The sequence below is a fragment of the Pinus tabuliformis genome, chromosome J (assembly GCF_031772625.1).
Source record: "Pinus tabuliformis cultivar Carrire ecotype Pingquan chromosome J, CPIR1, whole genome shotgun sequence".
NCBI classification, from domain to species: domain Eukaryota; kingdom Viridiplantae; phylum Streptophyta; class Pinopsida; order Pinales; family Pinaceae; genus Pinus; species Pinus tabuliformis.
This window is the reverse complement of record NC_142295.1, coordinates 459,389,884-459,408,387: the sequence shown is the minus strand read 5'-3', so window position 1 is coordinate 459,408,387 and position 18,504 is coordinate 459,389,884. Positions and strand designations below refer to the sequence as shown.

Here is an 18,504-nt window from a genome sequence, read left to right as displayed (position 1 = left end):
CACCAAGGGCTTCGGGAGTGTTTTTCCAACCAAGGCTTCCAAGACTAGTAACTCAACCCAAGATGTTATAGGGCTTCTAGAGAATTTGTCCAACCAAGGCTACAGGGCTAGTAACTCAACCAAAGCCATTATAGGGCTTCTAGAGCATTTTTCCAACCAAGGCTTCTAGGAACTAATAATTCAACCCCAGTTAAGGAAACATGAGAACCAATCAAAAATAAAGAATGAAAGTAAACCCACAATCACCATGGCTATCCAGGAAATGGAAAGCCTAGGCAAATCCATTGTCAATCCAGCCAATCCTCCATTCCAATGATATATCATAACCAAGAAATCACATGCATGTGCCATGCATGGAAAATCTAGCAAGGAAAACATACATGCAACTCAATAACAACAAGAAAATCTGATGTAGTTGTTGACCTCAGTGCCCTCTTTCACTTTCCTCCTCTTCCTCTCCTTCTTTCTCCAAGAATCCAAGTATGCCACACCCTCCAAGAGTCCTATAATAAAACTCAGTCTCCAAGAGTATGAGAAAGAGAGAATAGAATAGAGCTCCACCAAAACCTATCAAAAGCTTTAGCCACGAGCTTACACTGACTAAGAGCTTGCCAGCTGATCCTCAAAAGCCTTTTTATTAATGAGGCCTCTATTTTCTTCATTTTCCTCCTCACATGCAACCTGAGACCTTTCACCTTTCTTTTCTCCTAATTTCCTTTATTTTGATAAATAAATGTGCCAAAATGCCTTTGCCTTTCCAAAGCCTTAGCCATTGCATTTTCCAATTTCCTTAGCCATAATAAACTGAATCAACACCCACTAGGATGTTTCCCCCACCATTTAGCTTGGAATACGTGTCCCATCAACCGTAGCCTTATATATTTTTTACATGGAATTTTCACCAGGGTTGTTACAATAATCGAGTGTTGCGCAGATGAAAAGGGACTAGAAGCAAATAAAAGAGTGGATTCGTTGGCTTATTAGGAAGTGGTTTATGAGTAACAATGGTAGAAGGATGAGGTGGTGGAGGAAGTTCAGGCACTTGTCTATCCAAGGCAAAAGGAAGAGGAAAGTGCAAAACCCAACCCAAAATCTAGATTTGCCTATGAAGGGTGGCTTAAATTTTTTGTTAACTTATGCATTGCAAATATATAAAATTATTAGGAGTATTTTGGAGGACATATAGGAATTGTTAGCTTAGTATTTTAAAATGTTATCAGTGTAGGAACCTAGTAAAACTTTTTTTGATTGTTTTGAGCAAAACAATTGATAGACATGGGGAAAATGTAAAAGGTTCTAGCCAATGGACCTTTCTAGATAATGACATTCGCTCATGTATAGTAATTATGTTATAATACTCCACATATTGCACAATACTCAACAAATTTTAAACCTTAAACTATTTATAAAAGTATATTCACATTGATCTCAAACTCTATAATCCCTATATACAACCTGGATCTTTATTCCCTTCATAAGAAAGAAATTATCATTATCAATGTGTTGACAATTAACAGTATCCCCCTAGATAAAAAATGATTATTCTTCAGTCACCAGTCCTTAGGATTGCACTGCAACGTTGCAATTGGGAATATCAATCATTATTGCAGATTACGCTTATTATTACCCAAATAAAAAAAACATATATATATATATATATATATATATATATATATATATATATATATATATATATATGAAAGACTAACCAATCAAAATTAGGTGGGATTTTGGGTTCTTTTGCGGATATCTCAAATCTCTTCTTCATCGTACTGCAAACAATTGTAGTTTGTACTTAGCCGTGGATTTTCTTGTTATCATGTTGTCATTGCTGCAAAATATTCCCAATCCAACAAACATAAATGTTTACTATATTGGTAATGAAATTCAATATCTATATTTTAGTCAAGGCCTTTGTTTTACAAGATCAGGAAGAAATCTTTGTACTCACAACCTATAAGAAAGATGGAGTCGATACAAAACACCATCTATATATTGCAAAGAGAAATAAAACAAATCAATCACAAGCATTTTCGATACTTTGTTTAAGTGATAATTAAAAAATATGAATCACATACCCTTAATATAGCATTTCTACAAAGTGAGTCAACTGAAAAGAAAAACAAAATGAAAAAGTTTGGCCATCCATCCCAGCTTCAGCCTTGGGGTTACCTCTCGTGTTGATCAATATCATTGGCCGATCAAGGTGATCAAGATGGGATGAGGAGTTAAATTGAAACAATTGAGAGTGGAAGCAATAGCTTAACAGGTGGAAAAAAATAATATTTTAATTTAATTTAATTTAATTGGTTATTCTTTCCTTTGAAACTGAAAACTGAGACCTTTCATTTATGAAACCCTTAATTCAATATGGATTGTGACTTAGAAGAAGAATATTCTAGGATTATCAAATCACGACTATTTAAACAATTTTTTATTTATAAAAAAATGAAATTCATCAACCCAACTTCCAATATAGATCACACTTATTGGCATAAATATTAAAAAGGGAATGTTTAAACTGTACTCCTTTATATTTAATGAATGAAGGTGCATATTGAGAAAATGGACACTTTTTTGGATGAAAAAAGGGCATTATTAACCAAAACTAGCTCTTTGGATGCAATGTAATAGTTTTCTCAAGCCATAATGTGCATACATAACATATCTTAGAAATGTGGCAACAGAGGCTCAAGATCTCTATAAATAATAATAACAACTCTTCAAGCAGACTTTGATACCATATTTTTAAAAACAATGTATTGGATACAAGATGAATAACTTCTATAACTGCACACAATGAGATCAAATATTTCAGCAATAATATTTTTACATGATTAAAACCCTCTGATTGGGAAATTGTCCATCGCCCGAGCCACAGTAACCATTTGAGGAAAATTTGTTAATGCAAGAGATTTTTCTTATGCAAAATATTTTCTCACAATCTCTCATCAACGATGAACCTCAATGCTCTTTGGATAAAGATCACGGACCAATTAAGTGTCAAGCCACAAATCAATAACTATTAGTATCGATGAGAATATGAGCCACTGAAACACTTATGTCTAGAACATACGCAACTAAAGCATATTAAATAAATAGACTAAAAGGCTCAAGGAGTAGGCGGCCTAGGGAGCTTTCACTCTATTTGTGCTCAATATGAGACATCTCGATTTTTCTTAGTCATTGGTTCATTACTATTAAAAAAATAAACACTTTTACATAAAAACACATTAAACCAAATTAATATTAACTAAATCCTAAGTGTTTAAATACCCTACAAATTTATCCAAACACTTTATGTCTAGAACATATGCAACTAAAGCATATTTAAAAAATACACAATAAGGCTCAAGGAGTAAGCGGCCCGAGGAGCTTTCACTCTGTCTCTGATCAATATAAGACATCTCAGCTCTTGATTAGTCATTGATTTACTATTATTCAAAGATTAAACATTAAAAAAACACTTGTACATAAAAACACATTAAACAAAATTAATATTAACTAAATCCTAAGTATTGAAATATCCTACCTATTTTTCAAACACTATATATAAAGATATAATTACCTAATATTCATATTTGTTCACATCATTACACACATAACATCCTAATCCTCCATCTATTACAATAAAACTCTAAACTTAATCAATAACTGCCCACAAAACCTCTATAGGAAAATGGAGAATAACTCTCCATGTAGATATCATTCGAACAAATTACACACATAACATCCTAAACCTCCCTCCATCTATTAGGCTAAAACTCTAAACTGGAAAATCAATAACTGCGCACAAATCCTCTCTAGAAAACTGGAGAAAAACTCTCCATGCACTAAATGATTTATGGTATAACAATTTGATAATAGCAAGCATATGGGAATTCGCAAGCCATCACACCGACATTGACAATAAACTACAACATGACACTAAACACAACGATGCATGGTAGTAAATGCTTTCAATGTTGGATAGTAGCCATTATAGTATGCATGGATGGGCATCATCAAGGGTCTTGTTCTATGCAATGGAACAATTGGTGAGGTTAGCCACTAAGATACTCATTTTAAGAATGAGGTAATTATGGTGAGGTTAGCCACTAAGATACTCATTTTAAGAATGAGGTAATTATGGTGAGGTTAGCGACTAAGATACTCATTTTAAGAATGAGGTACTTATGTTTCTAAGTAGGGCTTTTCTTTTTCTCTTGGTTTTTTCATTTTGAATACTTTATTTATGTGGACAGGGTTTTTCCAAATTTCCATAGGTGTTTTTTCGTAGGTTTTTTTTATCTGGGTCGTAGAAGGGCTTTTCTTTTTCTCTTGGTTTTCATTTTGAATACTTTATTTATATGGACAGGGTTTTTTCAAATTTCCATAGGTGTTTTTTCGTAGGTTTTTTTTATCTGGGTCGTAGAAGGGCTTTTCTTTTTCTCTTGGTTTTTTCATTTTGAATACTTTATTTATGTGGACAGGGTTTTTTCAAATTTCCATAGGTGTTTTTTCGTAGGTTTTTTTTATCTGGGTCGTCCTTTTCTAGGCATGTTGTATGTTTCGATGTCTCTCTTTGTATTCTATTTTTGTTTTTTATTCCATTTAAGTATGCTCGTTGTCCTGTTCTTTGAGGACTGTCGTGTTTTATTTTTAGGATGGATTTTCGTCTTCAAAGCTCAGTGGAGAACAACCGTTTTTTCGAATTTTCTCAGTGGAGAACAACAGTTTTTTCGAATTTTCATAGGTGTTTTTTCGCAGGTTTTTTTGTATCTCCCTAGTCCCCTCCTAAGCATGTTCTATGTTTCGATGTTTCTTTGTATTCCATTCTGGTTTTTTATTCCATCTAAGGCTGCTATGTTTTGTTTTTTTATGGATTTTCGTCTTCAAAGCTCATTGCAAAACAACATTGATGAATTGAATTTGATCCAAGCAAATGCAAAACTCTTCCTCATTTTTAATGAAAAATAATTATGTTTTTTTCGTGTGGAAATAAATATATTTATATGTATAAATGAGTCAAGGTCATAGGAATAAAGTAAAAAATAAATATATTTAAATTTTTTAATAAATTTATTTTTCTTTTATCAAATTTATTTTTAACCTAATTTATTACTTTTTTATCATTCAATATTTTTTTTAATAAACTAAAACATTTAAAAACAAAATTTCGTAATCAAAATTTTTAATAATCAATTAAAATTATAATCTCGTTTAAAAATTTACTAAATTTAACTCAAAATATTAATGAAAAAATTATCTAATTTATTTTTATTTTTACTTTCAGCTCCAAATTATACGACAGGTAAAAATGGCACTTATTATTGTACTAAGTTTCATTCAACGCTTTAATTTAAAATGTATTTAAGATGAATATCAATTCTGGCAGATAGCCTTCACAATCTACATGTCTATTTGTGATCACAAATGTCAAAATCAAACAAAACATCAAAGTCAATGTTTTGATCAATCAAATGACTCTTTACTTTCCCAAGATTGCGGGTGGGGCCAAAACCCACTGTGAATAGAATTCTATTCTGAAACTCTGGTAATGATCAAAACTACTACCAAATTCATGTCGTCAAACCCTAAGCGTTTTGAATGCGCCTTATCTCACGGCATAGCTTGAGGCCCCGCCAGTGAGCGTGAGTGAAGGAGATGACCAATATTAAAATGAGTTTAAACAAAATCTGTTTAAAGCAAAGATTGTACAAACACTATTCCCAAACACTATCAGCGAAACAAAACGCTCCTTTGACGAGCGGAAAAGGTTGCGGTCCATTCGGGAGACGACCCTGACCTTACCTTTGAACGGTTCCTACGGCTCTTTTGCTTGCCGGCCAAGTAAATAAACTATAAATTAAAAGTTGAAAGTTCAGTGAATTGTTTTTAGGTTAAAATCCAACTATAAATACATTTGTAGTTTCTGAGCAATATATTTTTTATACATAATTTTCATTATGTGGTTCGGTATGGAGATCTCTAAATTCCATGTTGCAGTTATTAATTATCGAAATTGTAAAAGTTTCACGAGATTTTTAAGTCAAGTTTTCATCGAATATTATTTTATATATGTAGAAATATTATAAAAATTGAACTGTTTTTTCAATTTTCTTCAAATTTAATATAATTATTGGAAAACATAATTTAAACTATGCGATTTAGATACTGAAGATACTTCCAAATAGTACATACAAAGGTGGCATGGGCCACGAACGGAGGCAGATGCATCCTTTTCTGATCGGGAAACAAAACAATCCACGGCTTCACGAATGTTTAACTGCCTCTCGCAAGCAAATGTCAAACACAAAATGGATATTCTAACTTTGCCTTCACGCAATATCCCGTGCAATGTAAAGCGCCAAATATTACATTATAAAAGTGGCGTGCTTTGCTTACTCTGCCTTATTTTCAGAGAAGCCCATGCTAGCAAATTTGTACATGGAAAGTTACCTCCAACCCACTCCTTTCCTACAACTGCAGTCACGTCTCATTTGATTCCAGGCGAACTTGAGAAATTAGACGGAGCGAGCAATGACGGATGCCCTCCTTCGAAATTACCAATTGCAAGAGGAAGTTCTCTGCAGAGGCAAATTCGGAGTGATTCGGAGATGTTCCAACAAGCAAAGTGGGCAACAGGCCGCCTGCAAGACCATCAGAAAATCAGATCTCCTGCACGATTCCATCGACAGAGAATGCCTCAACAATGAAATCAAGATCATGCAGTATCTCTCAGGTCACCCTGCAGTGGTTGCCCTTCACGAGGCTTATGAGGATGGTGAGTATCTCCATCTGGTAATGGAGATGTGCTCGGGCGGAGATCTGTTCGACAGAATCGTTAGCAATAAGAATAGAGTACCATTCTCCGAAAAGGAGGCCGCCACCATCCTGCAGAAGCTCATGGAGGCCATCAGTTACTGCCACTCCATGGGAATTGCCCACCGAGATATAAAACCTGATAACATCCTCTTTGTTGATAATTCAAGTTCCCTCGCTCAAATCAAGCTTGCAGATTTTGGACAGGCCTCCTCTTTCTCTCCAGGTACGCTTATTATGCTTGCCCCTTTTCCCTGTCTTACAAATCTATGAAATTTTAGGGTATGAATCAATGGATCCTATGGTTAAAATTCTGATATTAATGTATGCAGGGCAAGGATCTATGCAAGGAATTGTGGGTACTCCGTATTACGTAGCACCGGAGGTGTTGGAAGGGAAGGAGTACGGTGAGAAAGTGGATGTGTGGAGCGCAGGGGTGATCCTGTACATAATTCTGAGTGGAGCTGCCCCTTTTGTGGGAGACACGCCGCAGGCGATATTTGAGGCAGTCCTTCGTAGGCGCCTTCGTTTCCCCAGTGATCCGTGGCTGTCGATATCTCACTCTGCCAAGGACTTGATACGCAGTATGCTCTGTAAAGATGTCACCAGGAGATTCAGCGCACAGCAAGTCCTGGGTACCTACGTCCCTTCATCTCTAATTCTCTTCCGGCATTTCTTAAATTTCTGAAAAAATAATAGAAATCGTGGAATACAAATGTAAAATTCGCCGTTTATGAGAGGTGGAGGAATGCTGAATGTTTGGTGAACAATTGTTGCAGAACATGGTTGGATCTCCTCTCATGCTCACGCCAATCCCTCCTCCGATTGACCAATCTACACTATGCGTCATCCACATCGTCACTAATTACAGCAAAAGTCGTTTCTGTTTGCGCGCATGATATATATATATATATATATATATATATATAACCGAAGAAATCGCGCTTCGAGCACCTCTCAGGCCTGTATAGTTTTTCTTGAGATTGAATTACAAAACCTGTATATAATATATAGTGGAGAAGATATAAATTAACATTTTGACCGACCGCCGGTACTAAGAGTTGAGCTGATTTCCGACCTAGCAAGGGCGGTGTTATGAAGGTTAATAGAGGTGGCATTTATGCAGTTTTCTGCGGTAGAGTTGTAGGTGGAGCGCGGTATCCTTCAGGGGACGGGATATTTTAAAATCAATAACCCATATTTACCTGTACTATTAAATCTTTATGAATTAGAAAACAATTCGATGGCAGAACCATGAATGATTTGATGATTTGAACCATGAACGATTTGATGCTTCAAATTTTTGTTAGAAATGGCTGAGAGTAACATATCATCGATAGGATGTGAGGGATTATGACGAATAAGTAGAAAACATTTTTGCCATCATATCACGGCATGATATTTTTTCGGCACAATCACTTATTATATGAATATGAAACATGGTGATTTTATCTTAAATGTTGAAGATTAACACGAAAATTTTCCAAAAGAAGCTAATTTGTAGAGAAAAGGTGGCTTAATCATTAAAAAAAATACAAACTAGCTGAGCTATATTTATGCTCCCAAAACCATGTTCCATTGAAAAATAGAGAAAAATATATCTTCCCAAAACCACGTTCCATTGAAAAATAGAGAGAAATATATCTTCAATATATCTTCCCACCTGTTGCATCCTTCTTTGGACAGAGAACCTGCCATATGATTCTGTCTCCGGTAGATATGTGAAAGTTGCTTCATAGGCAATTCTTCATTTCAAAATGAACATCATTTTTATTTCTTTTAGTTATTGTGAAGTATTATGAAGAGGAAAGTGAAAAATCAAATCCAATTGAATGATGAAAGGATATGAAATTAGATCATAATGGCACATGGAAAGAGCAATCAATTTATGACATCATCGCAGTTGAAATTATTGAATAGTGAGAGCTAGCTCTTTCTGATTTCAACAAAAATTATTATATAATCTTGGTCCTTACGCTTTTATCCGTTTTGCAGGTTACTATTATTGAGTATAATTTGACCGGTGTCATTATCTCAAAATTTTATAATGATTTTAAAATTTAATTCAGGTAACTTGTCTTAAAATTTGAATAAAGGTTTTGTAATGGGACTATTCAATAGAATATTTTAAAATTTTAAAAGATGAAATGTTTTTGTTAAAGAAATTTATATTGCCCTAAGGATAAAATTGTCAGAGATATTTATGTTATTCATTATTCATTTGGTTGAAACAAATTTATAAAAATATGTTTTTAGTTTTCAATCTCATGTGAATAGAGTGAGTTTGATTTTTTTTTTAAACTAGTATAGATTCATGTTAAGTATTAGAGATCAATTTTTTTTCACATGTAAATTTTTTTAGAGTGTAAAATATAATGTCAGAGATATTTATGTTATTTATTATTTATTTGGTTGAAACAAAATTATAAAAATATATTTTTAGTTTTCATTCTCATGTGGATAGAGCCGGGTTGATTTTTATTTTCTTTTAAACTAGTATAGATTCATGTTAATTATTAGAGATCAAATTTCTTCACAGGTAAACTTTTTGAGAGTGCAAAATATAATGTGTTAATTTTCAATATTTAAATTGTATTTTTGAATGCTAAATAGAGTATATATATGACCAAATAAACATTTTAACCATAAAATCTTAATTTTTTTATAATATACACATATTTTTTTTAAATGATATATAATATATATGTAATTGACATAGAGTATATATATACGAGGTTTTATACTTAATTTTTGCATGATATAAACATACAAAGAAAAAATTAAATGATATAATATATATGTAATTGACATTAAAATATTTTACATAACATGTAGATCTAGACATTTTATCATGCAAATTAAAATGGTGTTTTATTGTTAATATATTTTTAAGTATATGTCAATATTAATTCCTATTAAAATATTTTATTGATAACCCATATTGAATTTTTTTTCATGTACCACATTAAATTATTTTATTTTAACAAAAGTTTTTAATATATATGGATATATATGAAGACATAAATTAGTTAAAATAGATCTTAAAATAGTTTACTTAAATCTTTGGTTGAAATATTTTTGAAAAGTATAATACTTAAACATCTTAGTCACACATTTTTTTTAAGGATTCGTCTACGAAGGTGGAAAAGTTCAAAAATTCTTGTAGATATAGTGTTTGAATCATGTTTTTGATGATGGAAATGAATTCACATCGTGATACTACGACTTTTTTTTACTTCTATTTACTTTACAACATATTCATTTTTTTATTATTACAGTTGACATTATTTCTCTACTTAGAACTAAATTATTTATTTTTTATTTTTATTTTAAAGGGATATTGACACAAAGACATACTTACACATCCCCTAATACTTACACTTCCCCACATCCCAACTTGAGTTTAACATTGTTCACTTGAGTTAGTAATTCCTTGGGGTTTTAGTATTGATAACTTGGTTTTTTATTCCCTTCGTTTTACCGTATCAATCCCTTAAGTTTGTTAATGTGAGGGTTCAACCATGGTTAAGCATGGGCATACCGGGACATGCATGTTTATTAGACGGTTTATTATATTTACGTTGGGGTTTATATATGTTGGGTTTATATAATTTAATTAGGTTTAATATTGTTCCCTTGGGTGAAATATTTCTCTGTTGGGTTAATAGCCGCTTGGGTTTTTAGTATTAATTTCTTGGGTTTATTATTTTCTCAATTCTATAATGGAAATCATCGTTGACCATGGTCAATAATTGTCAACCAAGTTTGATGATCAATCGTCCTCAACCATGGTTGATCATGGTCCCACATCACATTGTGAAAAAGATTGTCTCAATACGAAAATCAACCATGTTTATTTAAGAATTTTTAATATTTATCTTAGGGTTTATACACCTTGGGTTTATGTTTTTCCTTTGGGTCTAATATTATTCCCTTAGGTTTATAATAACAGTCATCGTCAACCATGATCAATCATGGTCAATGATGATACATTATCATCAATCATAGTTAGCTATGGTCAAACATGAAAAACCATGTTTTATAAAATCAATGGTGATAAACCATGGTCATTCATGGTAAACCATGGTCCAACGCCACATTCTGATAAATATTGTCTTAATGTGAAAACCACCCATGATGCGAGGACCTCAAGCCAACATCATCACCTTCGGGTGAGTCAGGCGCCCCTCACGAATGCACATAGGAAAAACAGGAAATGGGCGCGCCCGAGTGTGATGGAGATGGAAGAGCATGACACGAGTGCGATGGGGAGGTGTGACCCGAGTGCGACGAACGGGGCGCAACCTGAGTGTGAGAGGTTGGTGCGTCATGCAACCCAAGTTGGGCATTTGGGGCTGACGCAAGACCGTGCGAGCCAACATGACAGAAGTGCAACTTGGAAAACACGGCTGGTGAAGGCATGCGACAAGGGTGCACACCCATGTAGTGTAAACATAACCGAGCATGGATGGGCAAGTGAAAAATCGGCTAAGTGTTGAACCAAGCGGTGAAGACATGCGATGACGCAAGTATATGGAGCATTGAGCGAAAGTATGATGGGGTCAACATATTATATATGGGTGTGTCGAACATGGAGGGATGACGCCCCAAGTAACACAATCCACACATGGCAGACAACATATATATATGAGATGGGCCGAGTCTGGAGGAACCATTGAACAACACCAACAAACAGTTTGCAGTGCAAAGGGAGTTGGGGAGTTCAGCATAGGCAACAGAAAATTGCGAACACACAGAGGTGAGCCCATAGGGTAGGCGGACCAAGTGACAATGCAACGGTTTTTCAATTACAGCAGTCGAATTGGGCAGAAGTCGTGTGACGTGCAGGTCGCAAACCCGAGCCACAGTGAGTGGACACGATAATGCGTTGTGCCTTGTGTATAGAAGCATTTGACTGTGACTGACATGGCAGTGTACACGGTTGGGTGTGCGGTAGTGTTAAACGGTGGACAGAACGCCAGTTGTGCAGAATTTTAGGTAGAGGCTGTGTTGTGAACCAGCCTCCCGTTTGTAACATATGTATTATATGTATTGAAAATTTATAAATGGAATTATAAATTTGTATAATTCGTTTTGGTCTTGGCTTGGAATTTATTTGGTATTGTTGAATGTTATGGAGAAAAAAATAATGGTGTTTGTAGGCGTAGCCCGGAAAACATGAAAAAAGTTAAGTACAAGTGTTTAGTAAGCTCTGCCCGACACTCCAAATGGAAAAACTGATTTGGGGCGTGACAGATGGTATCAAACTCACTAAAACAAGGTGCAATAGAGATCAGAGATGTATGCAGGCTGAAGTTTTGGGGAAAAATAAAAATTGGTTGCATAGTTTGGGGTTTCTTGATTTGGAGATTCATGGTAGAACCGTCCAAGCCTTGGTGGGCATAGGTGCCACACATAGATTCATGACAAGAAGGATAGCGATGGAATTTGGGCTACAGATTGTTCAAAAAGGATGTGGAGGTCAAGGCAATGAACTTGAGAGCTAAAGTGTCGGGATTGGCTGATAACATGCCATTTCGAATTGCAGATTGGTAGGGTTGTTTGGACTTCACAGTGATGGGTATGAATGAGTTTGACACGATATTGGGGCAAGATTTTCTAAATGGAAACAAGGCAATCGTTGTCCAATTTTGTGATGATATTATGTTGATTGGAGACACACAGATGTGGGCTTTACCTACTCACTAGCAGAGGAGGGAAGTGAAGGTGTAGCATGTGTCTGTGCTAAGTATGAGTAGGGAAATGCAAGATTCAAATGTTGAGAAATATGCGACAGCCATCAGGGAGGTTGAGGATGATTATGGAGTGGGGACGCCTATTCCAACCAAGATTTCAGATGTATTGGACAAATATATAAATTTGATGCCCGATGAGTTGCCAAAAGTACTTCCACCAACGTGTGTAGTGGACCATAACATTGAGCTAGAACAAAGGAACCAATCCCTGAGAAAAGTTTCTTATCATTTATCAAGACCAAACTTGAAGGAGTTGAAACTACAATTGAAGGACTTGTTTGATGCAAGTTTCATACAACTTTCACGATCCCCATATGGTGCTCCGATATTGTTCTAAAGGAAGAAATATATGACTGAGCTGCGGATGTGTTGTGATTATCATGCCCTGAATAAGAAGACGATTAAGAACATGTATCCATTACCACTTGTTGCAGATTGCTTTGACAAGCTTGCAAAAGCCCAAGTGTTTTCTAAGATGGACTTGAGGCATGGGTATTATCAGGTGCGGATAAAAAAGGGGGATGAGAAGAAGACCATGATCATGATGAGGTATGGAAGTTTTGAATTCTTTTTCATGCCATTCGAGTTGTGCAATGCTCCTGCTATGTGTTGCACATTGATGAGTGATGTTTTACATCCATATTTGGATTCGTTCATGGTAGTATGATTGGACGATATCATGATATTCATTGATAACATGAAGGATAATAAGAAGCACTTGGCTTTGGTATTTGAGGCACTGAAGAAAAATCATCTATACTTGAAGAATTCAAAGTGTATGTTCGCCCAGACAAATATTTTGTTCCTTAGACACATAGTGGGTCAATGTCACATACAGATCGAGCTGAGTAGGATACAAGCAATTGAGGATTGGGCCGAGCTGAAGAATGTCCATCATATGAGAGTGTTCTTGGGGATGACCAACTACCAAAGAAATTTTGTAGAGGGGTACTCTAAGGTGACTACACCACTGAAAAACCTTTTGAATAAGGACAAGCAATGGAATTGGAAAAATAAGTGTTGAGAAACATTTGAGGATTTGAAGAAGAGGATGGTTATAGCACCAATATTGATGCTACTTGACTTCGAGAGACCATTTGAGGTGCACATAGATGCTTCAAATTTTTCAATTGGGGAGGTACTCTTCCAAGATGGGCATTTGGTGGCATATGAGAGTCAGAAGCTGTGGGATAGAGAGTAGCATTATCCGGTTCATGAGAAGGAGATTACTTGATCATCTACTGTTTATAGGTATGGAGGCATTATTTAATTGGGAATCTTTTTGTTTTCAATACTGACAATGTTGCAGCAAGTTATTTTGCATCCCAACTAAAGTTGTCAACAAAGCAGCCCCATTGGCAAGACTTCTTGGCAGAGTTTGACATGACTATTGAGTATAGATAGGGGAGACTCAATGCAATTGCAGATTCCCTCAGTAGGAAGGGATAGTTAGTTGCACTTGAGGAGGGAAAGGGCCTGGCTAAACGCAGTAGGAGTCAGGTTCAGATGACCGATGAGATGCAAAGTAGACTTCGAGCTAGTGTGGAGACTGATATTTAGGTAAAGAGAATTCAGAAGCAGGTGAAGCAGGGGAAGACTCCAAATTTTTTCATACATGATGGACTCTTGTTCTATGGGAACCAACTTTACATTATGAAGTCATTTGGACTTAGAAGGCACCTCTTGAAGGAGTGCCATGATTCTCCATGGGTTGGACACCTAGACCAGCGTCGTTATTTTCAATTGTTGGAGAGGGGGTACTTTTGGGAGAATATGAGAGAGGATGAAGAGGATTATGTACACAAGTGCATCATTTTCCAATATGAAAAATTAGATATCCAGAGATAGGGAGGATTTTTGAAATCTTTACCAATTCCAAAGAGACTATGGATGAGTGTTTCGATGGACTTCATCACTCAGTTACTGCAGGTGCATGGGTATAATGGGATTATGGTCATTATTTATCGCTTTTCCAAGTATGTCATCTTCATTCCAATGAAGATACCATTTGGAGCCGAGAAGACTATTGAGCTATCCTTTAAGAACATTGTGAAGTATTGGGGAATTCCATTAAGGTATTGTGTTTGACCGAGATTCGTGATTTACAAGCAGATTTTGTATCACTTTGTTCAAGTTGGTTAGGAAAGAGTTGTTGTAGAGTTCGAGTTACCATCCACAAACAGAAGGGAAAACTCAACAAAGTAATGCACTACTGGAGGACTACTTGAGACATTATGTGAGGGTTGATCAGAAGAATTAACCTAAACTCTTAGATGTGGCTCAGTTTAGCTATAACATGTTGAAGAGTTCCACAACCGAGTATAGTCCATTTGAGTTATTCAATGGACAAGTGCCAATTTCTCCACACATGTACCAAGAGGATTTTTGAGGAGTCCACATGTGAAGAGATTTTTGACAACATGGGAGGATTATTTGGAGTTATCAAAGGTGCACCTGTTGGAAATAACACTGAGAGGGGGGGTGAGTTAGTATTATCAAGTCAATAATTTTTTTCTTTTCATACTCTAATTTATATACGCTACTTCAGTGAAGGTAACTCGCGTGTACACGCAACTGTATTTAAGGCAACCAACATATATCGAGAAAAATTATGATTCAATTATTTCATCATATGTTGATATTTAGTTAGTGCATCAGTACTTCATTAGCCATATAATTAGTAACCATGTGCAATAATAATAGAATACTCCATCACACATAAGAAACACACATGAACACCAAGATTTAAGGTGGAAACCTAATGTGGGACAAAAACAACCTGTTGTTGTCTTCTTTTAATATAAGAAAAACCTGTTTATAATCTTATATTAGTGCAGACTCATACCAGTATGCAGGCACCCACTTGCAGAAGACTACAACCTTCTCTCATTCTCTAGCTTCTACTGGAAGGGAGCTACAAAACCCTAACTCTTGTACTAGATGATCCATTTACTAGTACATAGGCGCCAACCTACTGAAGGCTCCAACCTTCACTCGTTTTCCAGCTCCTACAGGAAGGGAGATCCAACTCCCTGGCTCTTGTACTGGCTAATATGTTTACCAGTACGTAGGCACCGACCTACAGTAGGCTACGACCTTCTCTCTTCCTCCAGGGACCAGGTTTCATAAATTTTCAGACTAGATACTCCTAGAATACAAGACCATAATCTGAAGGCCTCATTTAATCAAATTTTCATACTAGACCCTTCAGCAACATTTAAGCTCAAAATCAATCACCACTACTATACAACCAATCACTGAAAGCACATCATCACTAAAGCAAATCACAATCAATCAATCTGAACATTCAGAACACTATCACCAGAAAATAGAGCAAAATCCAGAACTCTGCATCAACAACCATAACCAATTGCAACTTCAAATATCATATTTCATAATGTATACGCTACTTCAATTTGTCAAACTAACATGTATACGCGCTTTTACCAAAGCGAGCTAGTGTACAGATCTGCAAATGCTAACTTAAAACATCACAACTATTCCAGACTTCAGTCATATCCAGATCAGAACATTTAAAGTGTAAATAATGTGTTAGCATTTAGATATAGACTATCCATTATCAAACCATATAATAATAATTCATTTTAGGTCTCATGATCTTGATCCATCATTAGATCTCATCCTCATAAACCTCTAGGGTTCATCCTTATTTCATATCAAGCAAAGCACCAGAAACCCATAACATGCATATTTGGTTTTGATCATACTCTCCATAAGATATTCATTACTTGCACACTTTGGCCTAGTGATCTTCTCCTCCTTATATAGTTTTAGGCCTTTCTCAATACTTTGGACCAAAACCACTTAGGACCAATATCTTGGACCAAATACCTCGGACCAATACCTCGGACCAAATACCTCAAACCAATACCTCGGACCAAATACCTCAGACCAATACCTTGGACCAAAACCTTGATTTTCCATCCCATACATTCTTTTCCTTATGTGAAAGTGTGTGTATACGTACATGCTCCTTTTTTTCTGTTAACGTACGTGTATACACTACTTGGACAAAGTTCACAAGCATATACTTCTTAAACCACTCTCTTTCCTCAATCTCTGGAGTTTGATCTGTAATCCTTTGTTGTTAACCTGTTGCACTGTGAACTGTCATTTGTGTGAGTTTCCATCAAGGACAACACCTGTATCATAATGCAAACAACACCTGCATGATGTTGCAAGGAGAATGAAGAAATGAGAAGATAAGGATAGACGGGATGCACACTTTGATGTCGAGGATATGGTTTTTCTGAGGATCACTAGAGATCATTTTCATCCACCGAAAGGGACTGTAAGATCTTTGATGAGGAAGTATGAAGGACCATTCTAGGTGAATAAGCGAGTTTGAGAATTTTCTTATGAGTTAGAGCTTCCGAACAAAATGCGTTCAAAACATCCTGGTTTCTATATGAGTCAGCTCAAGAGATGTAGACTTGATGCACATCATCCTGAGAGGACAACACGACTGAGGGGAGCAGCCATGATTGTGGATAGACCGAACTTGATTTTGGATAAGATATTGGATCTTAGGACTACAGGTGTCAGGAGTGTTTCACGAAGGGATTTCTACATTAGATGGAAGGACACATTAGAGGAGAGTAGCTGGGAAACGGAGGATTTTCTGTGCAGATGGAAAAAGGATATTGTTGAGTTTAATGACGGGTTGGGGCAATGGATAGGATTTTTGAGGATGGAAATGACTCATGTTCAAGGAGGATGTCAGGACCCTGAGTCGGCATCACCGCCCTCAGGTGAGTCAGGCGCCCCTCATGGGTGTACATAGGAAAAAAATGACACAAGCATGCCTAAATGCGATAGAGTTGTGACGATGGGCGGGGGCAACCCGAGTCAATAGGCAAGTGTGTGATGGGCAGCCGTGTCGGGTGACCCAAGTTGGGCATTCGAGCAGGTGTGCGCCCGGGTGAGGTGACATAATGGAAGTGTGACTTGACAAACATGTTTGGTGAAGGCATGCAACAGGAGTGCACAACCAGGTAGCGGGCACATGACTAGGCGTGGATGGAAAAGTGGAAAATCAGCTAAGTGTTGAACCAAGTGGTGAAGAAATGATATAAATCAATTATATGGAGCATTGATCGAAAGTATGATGGGGTTGACATATTGTATATGGGTGTGTCCAACAAGGAGGGTGGATAGGCTTGGTGTACCGACGGCCAAGTAACACAACCCACATATGGAAAAAAAATATATATATGATACGGTCCAAGTGTGGAGGAACCATCGAAAAACACCAATGAATGGCTCACAGTGCGAAGGGAGTTAGGGAGTTTAGCATAGGAAAAAAACATTGTGAAGGTACAAATATGAGCCCAGAGGGCGGGTGGACCAAGTGACAACATTACGGTGTTTGAGTCATAGCATTCGGGTCATGTGGCGTGTAGGCCGCAGACCCGGTCCATGGAGGTTAGTGTTTGGTCAATTTAGTGTGTCCTAAATTGCTATATAAATTGTCAATTTGGGAGTCGTAAACTGCTGAAGTGAGGTGAACTATATATGCAAGATAACTGATTTCTTACTTCTTTGTCGTTTTTTATTTTTGGTTTGTTTTTGGGTTTATCTTTTGTTGATTCCCTAATGTGAGATGGCAAAATTAAAAGTCAAGTATGGATATAAGTGTTCAAGGCAATGGTGACCTTTAAAATGATTTCCAAACTTCAAAGTCTTCAAAAAGGTTTTAAAACTTGCAATGATGAAATCAATTCCTAAGAGAAAATAAAAATGTACCTAAATTCTAATTAAACCAAATAGTGAGCTAGTGACTACGAAACTCAGTATCCTTGCTGTTGTATAAAAAGAAAACTGAACTCAAAGAAATTCAAAAACTGTAAGCAAAGTAAACTAAATCATATTACATCAACTCATATTCTGACCCCTCACCATTCGACTCACTCTGGCTATAGGA

At 36.1% G+C, this 18,504-nt stretch overlaps 1 protein-coding gene across 1 annotated transcript; it reads left to right on the top strand.

Moving 5' to 3' along the window:
- Positions 1–6,425: 6,425 nt before the first annotated feature.
- On the top strand, positions 6,426–7,669 carry LOC149227820 (phosphoenolpyruvate carboxylase kinase 2-like). The gene is made up of 3 exons (XM_089375575.1): positions 6,426–7,030; positions 7,137–7,439; positions 7,584–7,669. Exons 1-3 carry the CDS (start codon positions 6,523–6,525, stop codon positions 7,631–7,633), a joined length of 861 nt encoding a protein of 286 aa, XP_089231701.1. The 5' UTR covers positions 6,426–6,522; the 3' UTR covers positions 7,634–7,669.
- The last annotated feature ends 10,835 nt before the right edge of the window (positions 7,670–18,504 follow it).